The 15,541-nt window shown below is 40.4% G+C and overlaps 1 protein-coding gene across 1 annotated transcript in view; it reads left to right on the top strand.

The window, feature by feature from the left end:
* The window catches only part of DOCK3 (dedicator of cytokinesis 3), a 276,490-nt gene that overhangs the window by 171,191 nt on the left and 89,758 nt on the right, over positions 1-15,541 (top strand). The window contains exons 13-14 of the mRNA XM_081525200.1: positions 8,766-8,854; positions 12,986-13,111. Coding sequence (XP_081381326.1) covers positions 8,766-8,854; positions 12,986-13,111 — 215 coding nt within the window. The remainder of the gene's footprint in view (positions 1-8,765; positions 8,855-12,985; positions 13,112-15,541) is intronic.

Below are 15,541 nucleotides of genomic sequence, written 5' to 3'. Positions count from 1 at the left end.
TGAGTCAGGTTGCCCTGTCCTAGAAGAAAAGCCAGTTTCTCTAAGGAGCTGAGGCTTTACTCTTCATTTTTGCCAGTACCGATCTGTAAGTTACCAGCCAGGCATGGCATTATTTTCACTGTTCAGCAGCCAAGGGCTCTGCCTTACAGAAGCAGTGCATCTCCTCCTGACTCTTATTAAGCAATATAAAATCAAAACAAAGAACAGTAGTACAGAATCCAAGCATACCTGGCTTTGCTTATTGAGGCTTTGGCATGAATCACGGGCTTCTCTGGTGGCGCTAGCGGCAAAAAACCCACCTGCCATGCAGGAGACATACAAGATACGGGTTTGATCCCTGGGTCTACATGATTCCCTGGAGGAGGGCTTGGCAACCTTGGTATTCTTGCCTGGAGAATCCCATGGACAGAGGAGCCTGGTGGGCTATAGTCCATGGGGTCACGAAAAACCAGACATGACTGAAGCGACCTAGCATGCATGCAGGCATGAATCATAGTGCTGAAAACGTGATCAGTGTTGGGTTTGGTGAGTTTCTTTTCCTCCCAGAATATTAATATTTTTCTTAAGTAAATGGAAACATAACCGGAGTAGAAAAAAGCATTCTTTTAAAAATTTTATTGGAGTATAGTTGCTTTACAATATTGTGTTAGTTTCTGCTGTACAGCAAAGTGAATCAGTTATACGTATACATATCAGTCAGTTCAGTCGCTCAGTCATGTCCGACTCTTTGCGACCCCATGAACCACAGCACGCCAGGCCTCTCTGTCCATCACCAACTCCCGGAATCCACCCAAACCCATGTCCATTGAGTCGGTGATGCCATCCAACCATCTCATCCTCTGTCGTCCTCTTCTTCTCCTGCCGTCAGTCTTTCCCAGCATCAGGGTCTTTTCAAATGAGTCAGCTCTTCGCATCAGGTGGCCAAAGTATTGGCATTTCAGCTTCAACATCAGTCCTTCCAATGGATGCCCAGGACTGATTTCCTTTAGGATGAACTGGTTGGATCTCCTTGCACTCCAAGGGACTCTCAAGAGTCTTCTCCAACACCACAGTTCAAAAGCATTAATTCTTTGGCCCTCAGCTTTCTTTATAGTCCAACTCTCACATCCATACATGACTACTGGAAAAACCATAGCCTTGACTAGACTAACCTTTGTTGACAAAGTAATGTCTCTGCTTTTTAATGTGCTGTCTAGGTTGGTCATAACTTTCCTTCCAAGGAGTAAGTGTCTTTTAATTTCATGGCTGCAGTCACCATCTGCAGTGATTTTGGAGCCGCAAAAAATAAAGTCAGCCACTGTTTCCACTCTTTCCCCATCTATTTCCCATGAAGTGATGGGACCAGATGCCATGGTCTTAGTTTTCTGAATGTTGAGCTTTAAGCCAACTTTTTCACTCTCCTGTCTCACTTTCATCAAGAGGCTTTTTAGTTCCTCTTCACTTTCTGCCATAAGGGTGGTGTCATCTGCATATCTGAGGTTACTGATATTTCTCCTGGCAACCTTGATTCCATCTTGTGCTTCCTCCAGCCCAGCATTTCTCATGATGTACTCTGCATATAAGTTAAATAAGCAGGGTGACAATACACAGCCTTGACATACTCCTTTTCCTATTTGGAACCAGTCTGTTGTTCCATGTCCAGTTCTGGCTGTTGCTTGCTGACCTGCATACAGGTTTCTCAACAGGCAGGTCAGGTGGTCTGGTATGCCCATCTCTTTCAGAATTTTCCACAGTTTATTATATCCATTCATTCATTCACAGTATACATATATCCATTCATTTTTAGATTTCCTTCCCATTTAGGTCACCACAGAGCATTGAGTAGAATTCCCAGTGCTATACAGTAGATTTCCATTAGTTACCTGTTTTTTACACCATAGTGTATATATGTCTCTTCCAGTCTCCCAATTCATCCCACTCCCCTTCTCCTCTCGGTATTCATACATTTGTTCTCTACATTTGTGTCTCTATATCTGCTTTGCAAATAAGTTCATCTATACCATTTTTCTAGATTCCACACATAAGCAATGTTATACGATATTTGTTTTTCTCTCCTTGACTTACTTCACTCTGTATGACAGTCTCTAGGTCTGTCTGCATGCATGCTCAGTCACTTCAGTCGTGTCCAATTCTTTGGAACCCTATGGACTATAGCCCACCAGGCTCCTCTGTCCCTGGAATTCTCCAGGCAAGAATATTGGAGTGGGTTGCCATGCCCTGCTCCAGGGGATCTTCCCTACCCAGGGATCAAATTTGCATCTCCTGCACTGCAGGTGGATTCTTTACCCACTGAGCCACCTCGGAAGCCCCCTAGGTCTATGTACATCTCTGCAAATGGCACTATTTAATCCCTTTTATGGCTGAGTAATATTCCATTGTATATATGTGTACCACATCTTCTTTATCCATTCTTTTGTTGATAGACATTTAGATTCCTTCCATGTCACTATTGTAAATAGTGCTGCAGTGAACATTAGGTCCATATATCTTTTTGAATTATGGTTTTCTCTGGGTATATGCCCAGGAGTGGGATTGCTGGGTCATAGGCAGATCTATTTTTAATTTTTCAAGGAACCTCCATACTCTTCTCCATGGTGGTTGTGCCAATTTAAATTGCCACCAACAATGTAAGAGGGTTCCCTTTCTCCATACTCTCTCCAACATTTATTGTTTGTAGGTTTTTTGATGATTGCCATTCTGACCAGTGTGACGTGATACCTCATTGTAGTTTTGATTTGCATTTCTCTGATAATTAATGATGCTGAGCATCTTTTCATGTGTTTGTTGGCTATATGTACATATTCTTTAGAGAAATGTCTGTTTGGATCTTCCATCCATTTTTTTCATTGGGATGTTTGTTTTTTTAATATTGAGCTGCATGAGCTGTTTGTATGTTTTGGAGATTAATCGTTCGTTGGTTGCTTCATTTGCAAATATTTTCTCCCATTCTGAGGGTTGTCTTTTCATTTTATTTATGGTTTCCTTTGCTGTGCATAAGCTTTTAGGTTTAATTAGGTCCTGTTTGTTTATTTTTGTTGTTATTTTCATTACTGTAGAAGGTCGGTCAAAAAAGATCTTGCTGCGATTTTATGTCAAAGTGAGTTTTTAAAGCAAGTGTATTTCTGTGAATTTAAAAAAAAAAAACAAACTCCTCTTTTGGTTTTAACCCAATCTTTTTTTTCAAATTAAATCTAATATTATCAATTACCAGGTTAATATATCTTCACCATATTTGTGGGAATTTTTCCATACTATCTGTTGTATCTGAATCAGGCATGAAGTGAACTTAATTCACAATTCCTCTTAATTTGGGCCTCTGTATAATTAACTACAGTCTATTAATTTGAAAATAAAAGCCCAGATACCCTTATTACCTGTTTGCCTTAAGTTGTGTTTTGTTCAGTGGTGTGTACTTGATAGGATGAGGATCTTCCTCTGAAATAACTTACAAAGGAAATTTTGGTGGGTTTTCTCTTCCTTTCATGCATCAGTCACAGCCTTTCTCCATTTACAAAATCTCTTCATTGATGGGTAGTGGGACCTGGTTCTTGATAAAGTTTCCTCCCTTTGAAAAGGACTAAACGTTAATCCAAAGTCATCATCATCATCTTACTCCATTCTGTCCAAGGGCAGGGAGTTTATAGATAGCACTCCAGAGTTGCATCTCTTTGCACATATCAGCTATTCCTTGCTTCCGTGCAAATTTTCATTGTTGAAAGGGGCTTGCACAGCACTTCTCTTGAAATCATGCTGTCAAGCTTAATTGGCCTAATTCCATCAAAAACAAGAGCTTTCAGTACCAACATGTCACTTTTCAAGAAGTGGGATTCTTGTGTAACTTATTCTTAGCTCCTTGCTCTGAGCTGTGCCTATTATATCAGTTCTAAAAAGCCGAAGAAAGATTTTTTTTAACAGAGAAGATAGTTTTTTAATAAATTTTTGAAAGAGTAATAGAGTTAAAATGTAGGATAGTTTTTCCACTTGACAATGTTAATAGACTTTCAAAGACACGTCCATGTTTGTAAAATAATCGATTTTGTGCACGGTATGGAATTCCTCTAGGATTAGTGTTTTAAATCCACATCAGCAAAGTGAATTCAGCCCTCAGGAGAAGTAATATTTTCCAGTAAGTTTTAGAGGACATGTGTGGTAGACTGAATTGGAAGTTTAAAGGTTTTACTGATACTGATTGTGCTTTAGCTTTTGCTAAGACTGAAGTTTGCAAGGATAAAAAAAAAAAAAACCTCTTGTATAGTTTTAATCAGTGAATTGGCAAAATACGTCATTAGTTGTTGACATTCTCATCATTTCCTATATTATTCAGTCAGCCTCAAGCCCTGTACTTCTTTTGCCATGATCACTGCTCTGGCTTTATAGATGTTTAATATCATGTGTTTTAGGAAGGCAACACATCCTTTTAAAAAAAATCAGAACAAGAAGCTAAGCTGTAAAAACTAGGTCACTTTTCGGTGAACCAGAAACCTTAAAAATCACAAATGAATAACCACTGTGTGAAGTTTATTCTGATACAGACATCATGTTTCCTCCTGTCCAGAAGGGCAGGAGTTGCAGGGAAACACAGGCTTGCTGAATCTGGAGCCTAGGACGGGAAAGGAGAAAATGCCAAGGAACATTGAGATGGGGTGGGGGTTGTCCATAGATAGTACATTTGATCAACACAAGACACCTCTGAATATGTGATGACCACTCTCCAACTTCACACTGAAAAAAGTTCAAACATTTTTAGGCCAACTTTAGTGAAATAGATAAATAACTACTTAGGTAAAATATTAAATTTATCACTTTAGTTATATTTTAAATCATATAAAATGTATATTACACGTTATGTGCTCAATCACAGATGTAAAATTGAGGAGTATTTCTATTACTTATTCCCTGGGGCTTCCCAGGTGGCGCTAGTGGTAAAGAACCCATCTACCAATTCAGGAGACCTAAGAGAAGCGAGTTTGATCCCTGAGTCAGGAAGATCCCCTGAAGGAGTGCATGGCAACCCACTCCAATATTCTTGCCTGGAGAATCCCATGGACAGAGGAGCCTGGCAGGCTATTGTCCATAGGGTTGCAAAGAATTAGACTGAAGTGACTTAGCACAGCACGCACACTTATTCCCCACTCACATTTTATGAGTTTTTTTTTTTTTAACTTTTTATTTTATATTGGAGTATAGCTGATTAACAATGTTGTGGTAGTTTCAGGTGGACAACAAAGCAGCTCAGCTATACACGCACATGTATCCCTTCCCCAAACTCCTCTCATATCCTGGCTGCCACATAACATTGAGCAAAGTTCCCTGTGCTTGTTGATTATATATTTAAATATAGCAATGTGTCCATGTCAATACCAAACTCCCTAACTATCCTTTCCCCCCACCCTTCCCCCAGTAACTGTAAGTTCGTTCTCTAAGTCTGTGAGTCTGTTTTTATTTTATAAATGAGTTCATTTCTGTTTAGATTCTGCATATAAGTGATACCATAATGATATTTCTCTTTCTCTGACTTATTTCAATTAGTATGATAATCTCGGGGTAGATTCATATTGCTGCAAATGACATTTTTTATTCCTTTTGATGGCTTAGTAATATTCCATTGTGTGTGTATATACACACACCATATATGTACCACATCTTCTTTATCCATTCATCTACTGATGGACATGTAGATTGCTTCCATGTCTTGGCTATTGTTAAGAGTGCTGCTGTGAACATTGGGCTGCATGTATCTTTTCGAGTTAGAGCTCTCCCAAGGCATATGCCCAGGTGTGGGATTGCAGGATCATATGGAAGCTATATTTTTTGTTTCTTGAGGAACCTCCATACTGTTTTCCATAATGGCTGTACCAATTTACACTCCCACCAACAGGGTAGGAAGATTCTCTTTTCTCTTCACCCTCTCCAACATTTATTGTTTGTAGAGTTTTTGATGATGGCAGTTCTGTCTGGTGTGAGGTGATACCTCCTTGTAATTTTGATTTGCATGTCTTTAATAATTAGTGACATTGAACATCTTTTCATGTGCCTGTTGGCCATCTGTAAAATCCCTGGACATGTAGTGGTGAAGTGCTACGTCATTGCCTGTGCTGGTTATCTCCTCTGTAGGGAAGGTGTGCCACAGAGGCACACAGACCTCTTTTAGATTACAGTCCCTTGTGTGTTTTATGATTGAGGACAAACCATCAACATCAGTAATCATGCTCTAAATATTAATTTGATTGGATACAACATAATCATGCTTCATTATAATCATAACTCATTTGGTTAATAAATGCTTAAATTTATTTTTTTTTCCCTTAGAGAATATCCTAGTGATTGGTTAAAATATGCTGATGACACTGCATCCACTGAGTTTCAGATGATTTGAGAGCTCCCTTGGCATTCTAGAAAGGAAGAGAGTTGAAAGACCAGTTAAGAGGTGGCTACACTGGTCTGAAAGAGACATGATAGTGGCTGAACCAGGGCCATGAAGAAGAGAGGTTATTTGTGACAGATTTTAAGAAAGTTTCATGAGCTAGTGGGTTCTACTCAGAAGCAATCTCTCAGAGCAGACAGGTGGATAGGAAATGTCAAGCTGTCTTGTGGCCATGCAGGTCAAGAGCTTACCAAGGTGTCTGGGAGACACTGCTTTGGGTTTTGGCAGCTTTTGGTGGTGGTTGAAACCATGGGAGCAGGTGAGATAGCCCAGAAAGCTTATATGGTAGGAAGGAAATGGGCTTCAAATGCAGAGCTCTGAAGGCCACTGATAGTTAAGGGGTGTACAAGGAAGAAGAAGATGAGGGGCAAGCCATCAAGTGTCTGGCATCTGAATTGTGTGTATTGACTGGAAAGGTAGATGTCAGTGAAGTAATACACATTGTCACTATTGATGTGGCTGGTAAAGCACCAGCTTCAGTATATTGCCAAAGAACCGGTGAGTGTTTTATTGGAGAAGCACTGAAATTATACCACTCATTGAGAGAGGAAGTTAATTTACAAGACTCTTTTTGTTCTTTTGGTTTTATTTATAGGAATTCTTTTGTGTGTGTGTGTGTATTTTATACCTGTATTTTTGAGATGTATAATGTGTTACTTTGATACATTTATATTTTGTAATATGCTTGCTGGTCAAGAAATATTTATCATGTTGCATTATTATAGTACAATATTATTATCTGTATTCATTATACTGTGCATTAGTCAGGACTCTTACTTTGAAGTGAGGTGGGGGAGTACACTATTTATGACAAACTGTAGTCAGATTTCTGTTAAAGAAAGGACTACTGATCTTGTAAACCTAGAAGGTGACAGGAGTCTGACTGCAAGACTAGTCTGAGTCCTCACCAGCTGGGCACTTCTCTGGTGTGGTGACTGGTTGGAAGAGATGTGATCGTGTGCATGTCAGACAGGGAGGGCGAGGTGTGCTGCTGCCAGCACCTCTCACTTCTGACTTCCAACTGAGTTGTTAATCACAAGTGATCATTTTAAAGAACACTGTCTCCCTTCCTCTCCTTGGAAGGAATTTTGTGAGCAGAAGTTATCCTCACAGCTCTGGACTGTGAGAACCTTGTCTCTCACACTTCTTTGCAACATTTCTGAGCAAGTGAGGCTTGTTTATACTGACTAAGAGGTCAGAAGAGCTACTGATTAGAAAAAAAATTAGTCTAGTGACCAACCTCCTTTATCTCTGAATGGTCTCAATACAAAGCCTTTTATTTAGAAACCAGTTGTGCTTCATTCACACTGCTGGATGGCACATGATAGAACTCTTGCTGGAGTTTCCACTTGGAAGTGGCTGTGCCGGGCTACACACTTCTCCGTAACCATGGAAAGATCTTGTGAGTTTTCCTTTGTGCATGAGCTCTGTTTTCTGGGGTCAGTGGTTCTCCCTATCCAACAGGAGAAAGGAGGGGCTGAGGCTGTGAAGACTCCCAGTGTCTCATGGAATTTTCAAGAGATGGCCCTAATCTCATTTCAGTTGTTTCATTAACGTGTCTACTTTCAGATGAGGAATTCCTCCCTAAGTCTCTGTTCGTAAGCTGTACCAAATGGTTGTGTGACTGCAGCTTTCTTGGAATTCTTCTTTAGATGGGAAGACTGTAAAAATGTCAGAAATTAGCAGAGGTGCAGGTCTGTTCCTCCATTCTCTCTTTTCTTCCACTACTGAAATTCCTAGGAAAGAACTTTATTCTTACATATTTAGGCATCCAGACTTCTCTCTAAGCCCTCCTTCCCCTTGACTACAGAAGATTTCACAGTGAACCAAGCCCACTACTCTCCCAAACTTTTCTTCTTAGCTTGATCTGGCTAAAATAGAACCACAGGCAAATGTACACATTGCCCTGAGGTTAGCAGGATTTTTCCCTGAAGCCATTATAGTGACAGTTGAATGACAGTATAAAGCCAATGCAAGACGTGGAAGTTTCTAAACAGCAGTACTTGTTGAGAGGAACTGTTTTTTCCTCTGTCGGGAACTTTCCTCTAGTGCCTAGTTGCAAGTATGTGTAAGGAACTAAAAAAGAAAAAAATTGTCACGCGGGAAAGTGCTACTTCAGACAAAAGGATATTTTGCCACTTAGAGATATTTGCAGAGGTTCGTTTTAGAGTTTCTACTCTTTCCCCAAATGTGAATCTTCCGTGTGCCTTCCAAGAAAACAAGCCTTGTCTAATTTAGTAAAATGTAAGTTCATTTCTTTAGGAAAGTGTTGTTGCACACTGAACATCAGACCAGATGTTTAAAACTCTTGACTGTCATGATGCCTGTCCTTCTGTTCCAGGTGCAACAACGAGAGTGAGTGGTCCCAGATCCACGAGAATATCATCCGCAAGTCCAGCGCCAAGTACTCTGCCCCCAGTGCCAGTCATGGTAAGGTGCTTCTCTGGCTAGAAGACGTTATGTTGCATTTGCAGTTGCTTATCATACACACCTTAGTTTATTTGTGCTGATCAGTTGCCAAATATAAAGTTGTTTCCTACAGACATTTATTCTCCTTTTCAGACAATTTCTATTTCCTTGTGTGATGATTTGAAACCTTCCCTAATTATTAATACTTCTTTTAAAAATTTTTTATTGGAGTATAGTTGATTTACAGTGTGGCATTAGTTTTAGGTGTTCAGCAAAGTGAATCAGTTGTGCATATACATATATGCACTCTTTTTAAAATTCTTTTCCCATATAGGTCATTACAGAGTATTGAGTAGAGTTCCTTATGCTATACAGAAGGTCCTTATTGGTTTTCTATTTTATATATAGTGATGTGTATGTCAATCCCAATCTTTCCTTTCCCTCCTAGGATCCATAAGTTTGTTTTCTACATCTGTGACTCTGTTTCTGTTTTGTAAATAAGTTCATTTGTATCATTTTTTTAGTCTCTACGTATAAGTAGTAGTATATAATATTTGTCTTTCTCTGTCTGACTTATTTCACATAGTATGGTAATCTGTAGGTTTATTCATGTTGCTGTAAATGGCATCATTTTATTCTTCTTTTGACTGGGTAATATTCCATTATACGTATGTACCAAACTATTTTATCCATTACTCTGTTGATGGACATTGAAATTGCTCCCACATCTTGGCTGTTGCAAACAGTGCTGCGGTGAACACTTGGGCGCATGTATCCTTTCAGATTATGTTTTTCTCTGGATATGCCCAGGAGTGGGATTGCTAGACCATATGATAGTCCTTTTTGTTAGTTTTTTAAGGAACCTCCATGTTGTTCTCCACAATGGCTGTACCAATTTACATTCCCATCAACAGTACAGGAGGGTTTTATTTTTTCCACACCCTCTCCAGTATTTGTAGACTTTTTGATGATGGCCATTCTGACTGGTGTGAGTGATAAATACCTTGTTGTAGTTTTGATTTGCATTTCTCTGATAATTAGTGATGTTGAGCATCTTTTCATGTGCTTTTTGGCCATTACTTCTGACCACAATGCATTTTCTGCTCTTTCTGTGGTGAATTCCTGTGCTTTGATAGGTAACTTGAGTTCCAGTTCGAATCCAGAGTGAACAAAAGTGCTGCAGAGTTTGTCACATTGTGAAGTCTGTGTTTTCCTGAACAAAGACTACATACCCAGCCACCCCCCCACAAAAGACACATATTAATATCACTTTTTCTAGTCCTTTTCAGTGTTAGCATCACTGAGAAAGCCTGACACTAATGAGAATCAATGATTAGTCTGCCATTATCAGTCATTTGGAAACCAAAATAGAAAATCTTTATTTCAAAGCAGCTTTCATCTTAGCTCAACTTCTCCTTTTTTTCCTGCTTTTATTTTAAAACTCTGTTTAGTATGTATCTAAATCTTGGTGTAATTGTACATGTTAGCATTAATTCTAAACTGAATATGAAATGTTTGATTAAATTAGAAGCACTGTTTAAAAATCTGTAAGACCTCCTGAACAGATATTTTTCCAAAGAAGACATACAGATGGCCAACAGACACATGAAAAGATGCTCAATATCATTAATCATCAGAGAAATGCAGATTAAAACCACAATGGTATATCACCTCAAACCTGTCAAAATGGCTGTCATCAGAAAGGACACAAATAACATATGTTAGCAAGGCTGTGGAGAAAATGGAACCTTCATATCCTGTTGGTGTGAATGTAAGTTGGTGTAGCCACTGTGGAAAACAGTATGGAGGATTCTCAAAAAACTGAAAACAGAACTACCATATGAACCCCACAGTTTCACTGCTGGGTATATATCTGAAAAAAATTTAAATGCTATTTTGAAAAGATGCTTTCACCCCAGTGTTCATAGAAGCATTATTTATAATTACTGAAGTATGAAAGCAACCTGTGTCCATCACCAGATGAATGGATAAAGAAGATGTAGTGTATATGTACAATAGAATAGTACTCAACCTTAAAAAAGAATGAAATTTTGCCATTTGCAACTACATAGGTGGAGTTGAAGGGTATTATGCTAAGTGACATAAGTTAGAGAAAGACAAAATACTTGTGATATCACTTATATGTGAAATCTAAAATGTAAAACAAACCAGTAAATATAACAAAAAAGAAACAGACTCAGATATAGAGAACAAGGTCTTGCTTTCCAGTGGGGAGAGGTATATGGGGAGGGGTAAGGGACTAAGAGGTACAAACCACTATGTATAAAATAAACACACTTCAACAGTATAACAACACAGATAATATAGCCAATACTTTATAATAACTACAAAAGGAACATAACCTTTGAAAATTGAGAATCACTCTGTTGTACACCTGATACTTATATAATATTATACATCTACTGTACCTCAATTAACATATAAATAAAAACCTGTGAACTTTTAATATACCCTTGAAGATAACTATCAAATTTATGTAGAACCATATTTCTCCAGATAATTTTTACCTTGAAACTATTTCATAACCTCTTTTATATAACCTTCTTTGTTTTAATGTTATAAACCTGTTGTAAATACAAAGTTGCCCTTGAAAGTGAAAATCACTCAGTTGCGCCTGACTCTTTGTGACCCCATGGACTGTACAGTCCATGGAATTCTCTAGACCAGAATACTGGAGTGGGTAGCCTTTCCCTTTTCCAGGGGATCTTCCCAACCCAGGGATCAAACCCAGGTCTCCCACATTGTGGGCGGATTCTTTACCAGCTGAGCCACAAGGGAAGCCCAAGAATACTTGAGTTGATAGCCTGTCCCTTCTCCAGAGGATCTTCCTGACCCAGGAATCAAACCGGGGTCTCCTGCATTACAGGCAGATTCTTTATCAACTGAGCTATCAGAGAATCCCCCAAGTTGCCCTTAAATGAGTGTAAAGCCACTGCAAGGCATGGCAGTTCTTAGAGATGTTGAGAAGAACCTCTGTCAAGGTCAGCATATTTTCAGCTAGGAGGGTCCTCAGAGCAGTTCCAACCCAGAGGCTATAAAGTTTGAGATGCTCAGCTGGGAGTACTTGAATTCTCTCAAACTCTGTAGCATGGGGTTCCTCAGGGCCTCTCTCACTGGTTCTAAGAGCCCGTTTTTCCTCATATGTGCCTGGATGCCGAGGAGCTACATACATGCAGTGTGCTGGAAGGTGGAGGGAGTTCATATCCCTCACCTAAAGCCGGACCAAAGCAAGAACCTTACTTTTTTAACAAGACAAGTTGCAATTTGGAAGACTGTTCATGCCAATATTTATAGTGTTCTTTGCGGTATTTATGTATTTTATTTATAAAGAGCTACCCCTGGCTACAAGTTCTGAAGCTATGGTGTGTTTAAAACACGGAAAACATTTTAAAAGAGGGATAGTGGTAATAATACATTAAAAGAAACAACCAAAAAGCAGTTTCCACCATCACCTAACAAGGTTAGAATGCTGAATTTTGTCTTACTTCCCAGAATGACCAAAGGTCCATGCCATCATCAGTGTCTTACGGTTTTTGTCCGTGACTCACAGACACTGGCCACTTAAACAGTGTTAGAAAAGCACCCCTCCCTCTGTGCTGGGAGCACCATAGACTTCAGAGAGCCTCAATTAGTATGGCCTTACTGAGGGCAAGTCTTCGTGCACTTGTGGGAAACCCAGGAGGAGAAATAGGCTGCTTTTCTTTGGAGCGTGTGTCTGACTGCTTCTTGGCCAGGCTTAACTTGGAAGCTGTTTGAGATATTTGAAATCATTTTTCAACTCCCTCATTGAGTAAATAAAGAAACTGAAGCTCGATCAGGTACTTTAGTGGCTAAACCAGGGAGCCCAGGTTTCAGGATGCTGGGGAACAGAGAGAAGGGCAACTTAATCTCCCAGACTTCAATCTGAGTTTTAATAGAGTAGTCCTCTGGGTTTTTGAGATGATTTTGACTTAGATTCTTTTAGCTTTCTAGACTATCTCTTCAGAATAATGTATGCTTTCTGCCTCAAAACTTTTCTCAAGAAAAGTGCTGAATTTTGCACATTTTTCTCTGAAAAAAAAAGACTCTTTATGTGTTTTCTAGGGTGGAAGTGTGATTCTGAGTTTAAAAAAAATGCTTTTGTTTTTGCAGGTCTTATCATTTCTCTGCAGCTTCTTCGTGGAGACATGGAACAGATTAGGAGAGAAAATCCCATGATATTTAATAGGGGATTGGCAATTACAAGAAAATTGGGATTTCCTGATGTCATCATGCCAGGTAGGCAGAACCTCTGGGGGCTGGGGTGGGAGAAGGGTTAGGAGAATGGAGTTCGGTGCTCCCCGTGTGAGCAGGTGGCAGACCACACTATGGAGGAGCCCCGCAGCCATTGACAGCCTCTGCGGGCAGAGTCAGGTTGCTGACTGCAGTCTGCAGCCAGTGGCTCCTTTGGCTCTTGTTGGCATTTGTTCTTTTCCAGAAGCCCCCACATACCTTCACCAGGGCAACACAGCAACCTGGCGCTTGAACCTTTTTGTCTCCTGTGGAGATTGGATATTAGGAATCAACACAGAGCTCCTCACAGGGATGCCTTTTTTACACTCTTCTTTTCAGTTACATGTCTTAGAAGAGAATCCCCTCATAAGAACATCCTCTCTAAGGAAAATAATGCCTGTAGTGTCAGTGAATCCTGGTTCATGTAGGAGCAGCAGATATATGTGTATCAGAAAAATGAATCATAACAATGAAAACACCATACCATATCAGGAAAACAGATTGGCAAATGGTATAGGTTAGGCAGTGTGAATAGTACTACCTGGCCAGTTTCTCAGAAATTGTCTTAACCCCTTTCACCTAATGCCTGATGGAGAGCCAGGGCAGAAAGTAGGAATGCATTGGCTCTCAAGTGTGGTTCCAGCAGGTTAATCTAAAGCTCATGCTTCCTAGTGAGGCAGATGGGGTCAAGCTAGAGCAGTGGATCCAAACAGGCCATCAGAACCAGGGGGGCTGTGGGGAATGAGGGAAGGATAGAGGTGTGGCTCTGATGGATAGGAGGCAGTCTGGAACCAGAGAAGATGGGAACAAGGAGAAGGAAGGAAGAACAAGGAAATAGCTGCTTGTATGGATGAATTACAGGAGGCATGACCCTACCTTTTCCATTGAGTTTCATTCAGTGTTCCACTAAAAGCTTATTCACTTTTGCTTAAAAGAGCCAAGCCAGGCTAGACTAAACTAATAGTGACCACTCTAAATAATCACCTCTTTGGAATTCTCCATGGTGCTGAAAACTCCTCTTATTGGAAATATATGCCAGCATATACCCAGGGGAGAGTATGGCCTGAGCATACAGAAGGCCTTGTGATGGATTCCAGCTGTCCTTCCGCTCCCCACATTATGCCCAGACTTGTTTTCTGTCGCTTTTATTCTCTCTCCATAGACACTGTGACTGCAGAGCAAGCTGCTGTGAACAGCCTTTGTCTCTTGCTCATGCACACAGGAGGATCTTTTGAATGACAGTCCTAGGCCATTTAATCAATTCCTTGTCAATTCTGTGTTTATCTTTAAATGTTTAGAAGACTCCATGCTTATGAAAGGCCTCATCTAGCTGTTGTGGAGGGTGATGTCCTCCACAGGACATGTCTCCCATCCTGTCCTGACAGTGTTTCTCAACCCTCTGTGACCCTAGTAATCAGAAGAGCCCAGACATCATCCCTAGCTTCTTGGCAACACGTCACTGAAGAAATAATTGGTGGTTACCAAAACTGATCTGATCATCATTTTTAAATGAGCTATCCAGGCTCATAATATGGAGTCATATATTCTGAGAGATATGCTTGAAGTCCTTTCTGTCTTTTAAGAACTAGTTTGTCTAAGATTTGGACATTGCCTTCCTCTTAGCTCTCACACAGTCATAGAATCAAAATAAAGTGAGAAGAGACTAGAAAGAAACAAGCTTCAGTCAAAAATCTTTAAGCAGACTTTAAATTCGAGAGTTACAGCCTCCATACCTCACCTGTGGAAAGAGATCTTTTTGTGAGCACTCTGAATCTCTTTGTGTCATTGGCACACAGGTTGATAAAGGACTTCTGAGAAAGTTGGACATGACCTTGGAAGTAAGCAGTATCAGTATCATTGGTGAGGCAAACAGAGTGTCAGGGGCATTTCCTCCATTGGGCAGCTGAGGCATCATCATCTGATTTGCCCCACAAGGCAGAGACACTAGCAGTCCTAGGGTGTCCAGACTGAGGCTGTGAATGTGCTCTTTGCTGAGTTGTCTGCCCTTGAAGTATTGAGTGCTGGAGCTGAAAGTAAGGATCGATTCACAGGCAGGAAGCAGTCCTCTGTGTGTCTCTCCTCTCTTTTACCCTACCTCCTCTTGAGGAAAGAGTTTTTTGCACAAATTGCCACTCTCCACATTGTGTGCTAACAACTGACAGTGCCTTTAATGCCCCCCAAGATATCATCAGAGTGGGTTTGCCCTCCTTGGATGAGGTGATAGGGCTGGCCCTGAAGGTTCTGCTAGAGCAGCAGGAAAAGTGTGCAGCAGTGTTTTCAGTTGTGGTGCACTTGTCCTGGGAAACCACGTTTGTGACAAGAAGCCCTTCGTGAGGTCACCCTCCACCTGCAGCTGGCCCACTCTTCACCCATGGGAATGTTGGATCTGGGCTGCAATGGTCCCTCAGCCCTCATGGTGCTGGTGTGACCGAGTTA

This window comes from Giraffa tippelskirchi, chromosome 9, assembly GCF_054371585.1.
Source record: "Giraffa tippelskirchi isolate mGirTip1 chromosome 9, T2T-mGirTip1v1.2.pri, whole genome shotgun sequence".
Taxonomy (NCBI): domain Eukaryota; kingdom Metazoa; phylum Chordata; class Mammalia; order Artiodactyla; family Giraffidae; genus Giraffa; species Giraffa tippelskirchi.
Note: the sequence above shows the minus strand (reverse complement) of the source record. Positions and strands in the feature narration are given on the sequence as shown.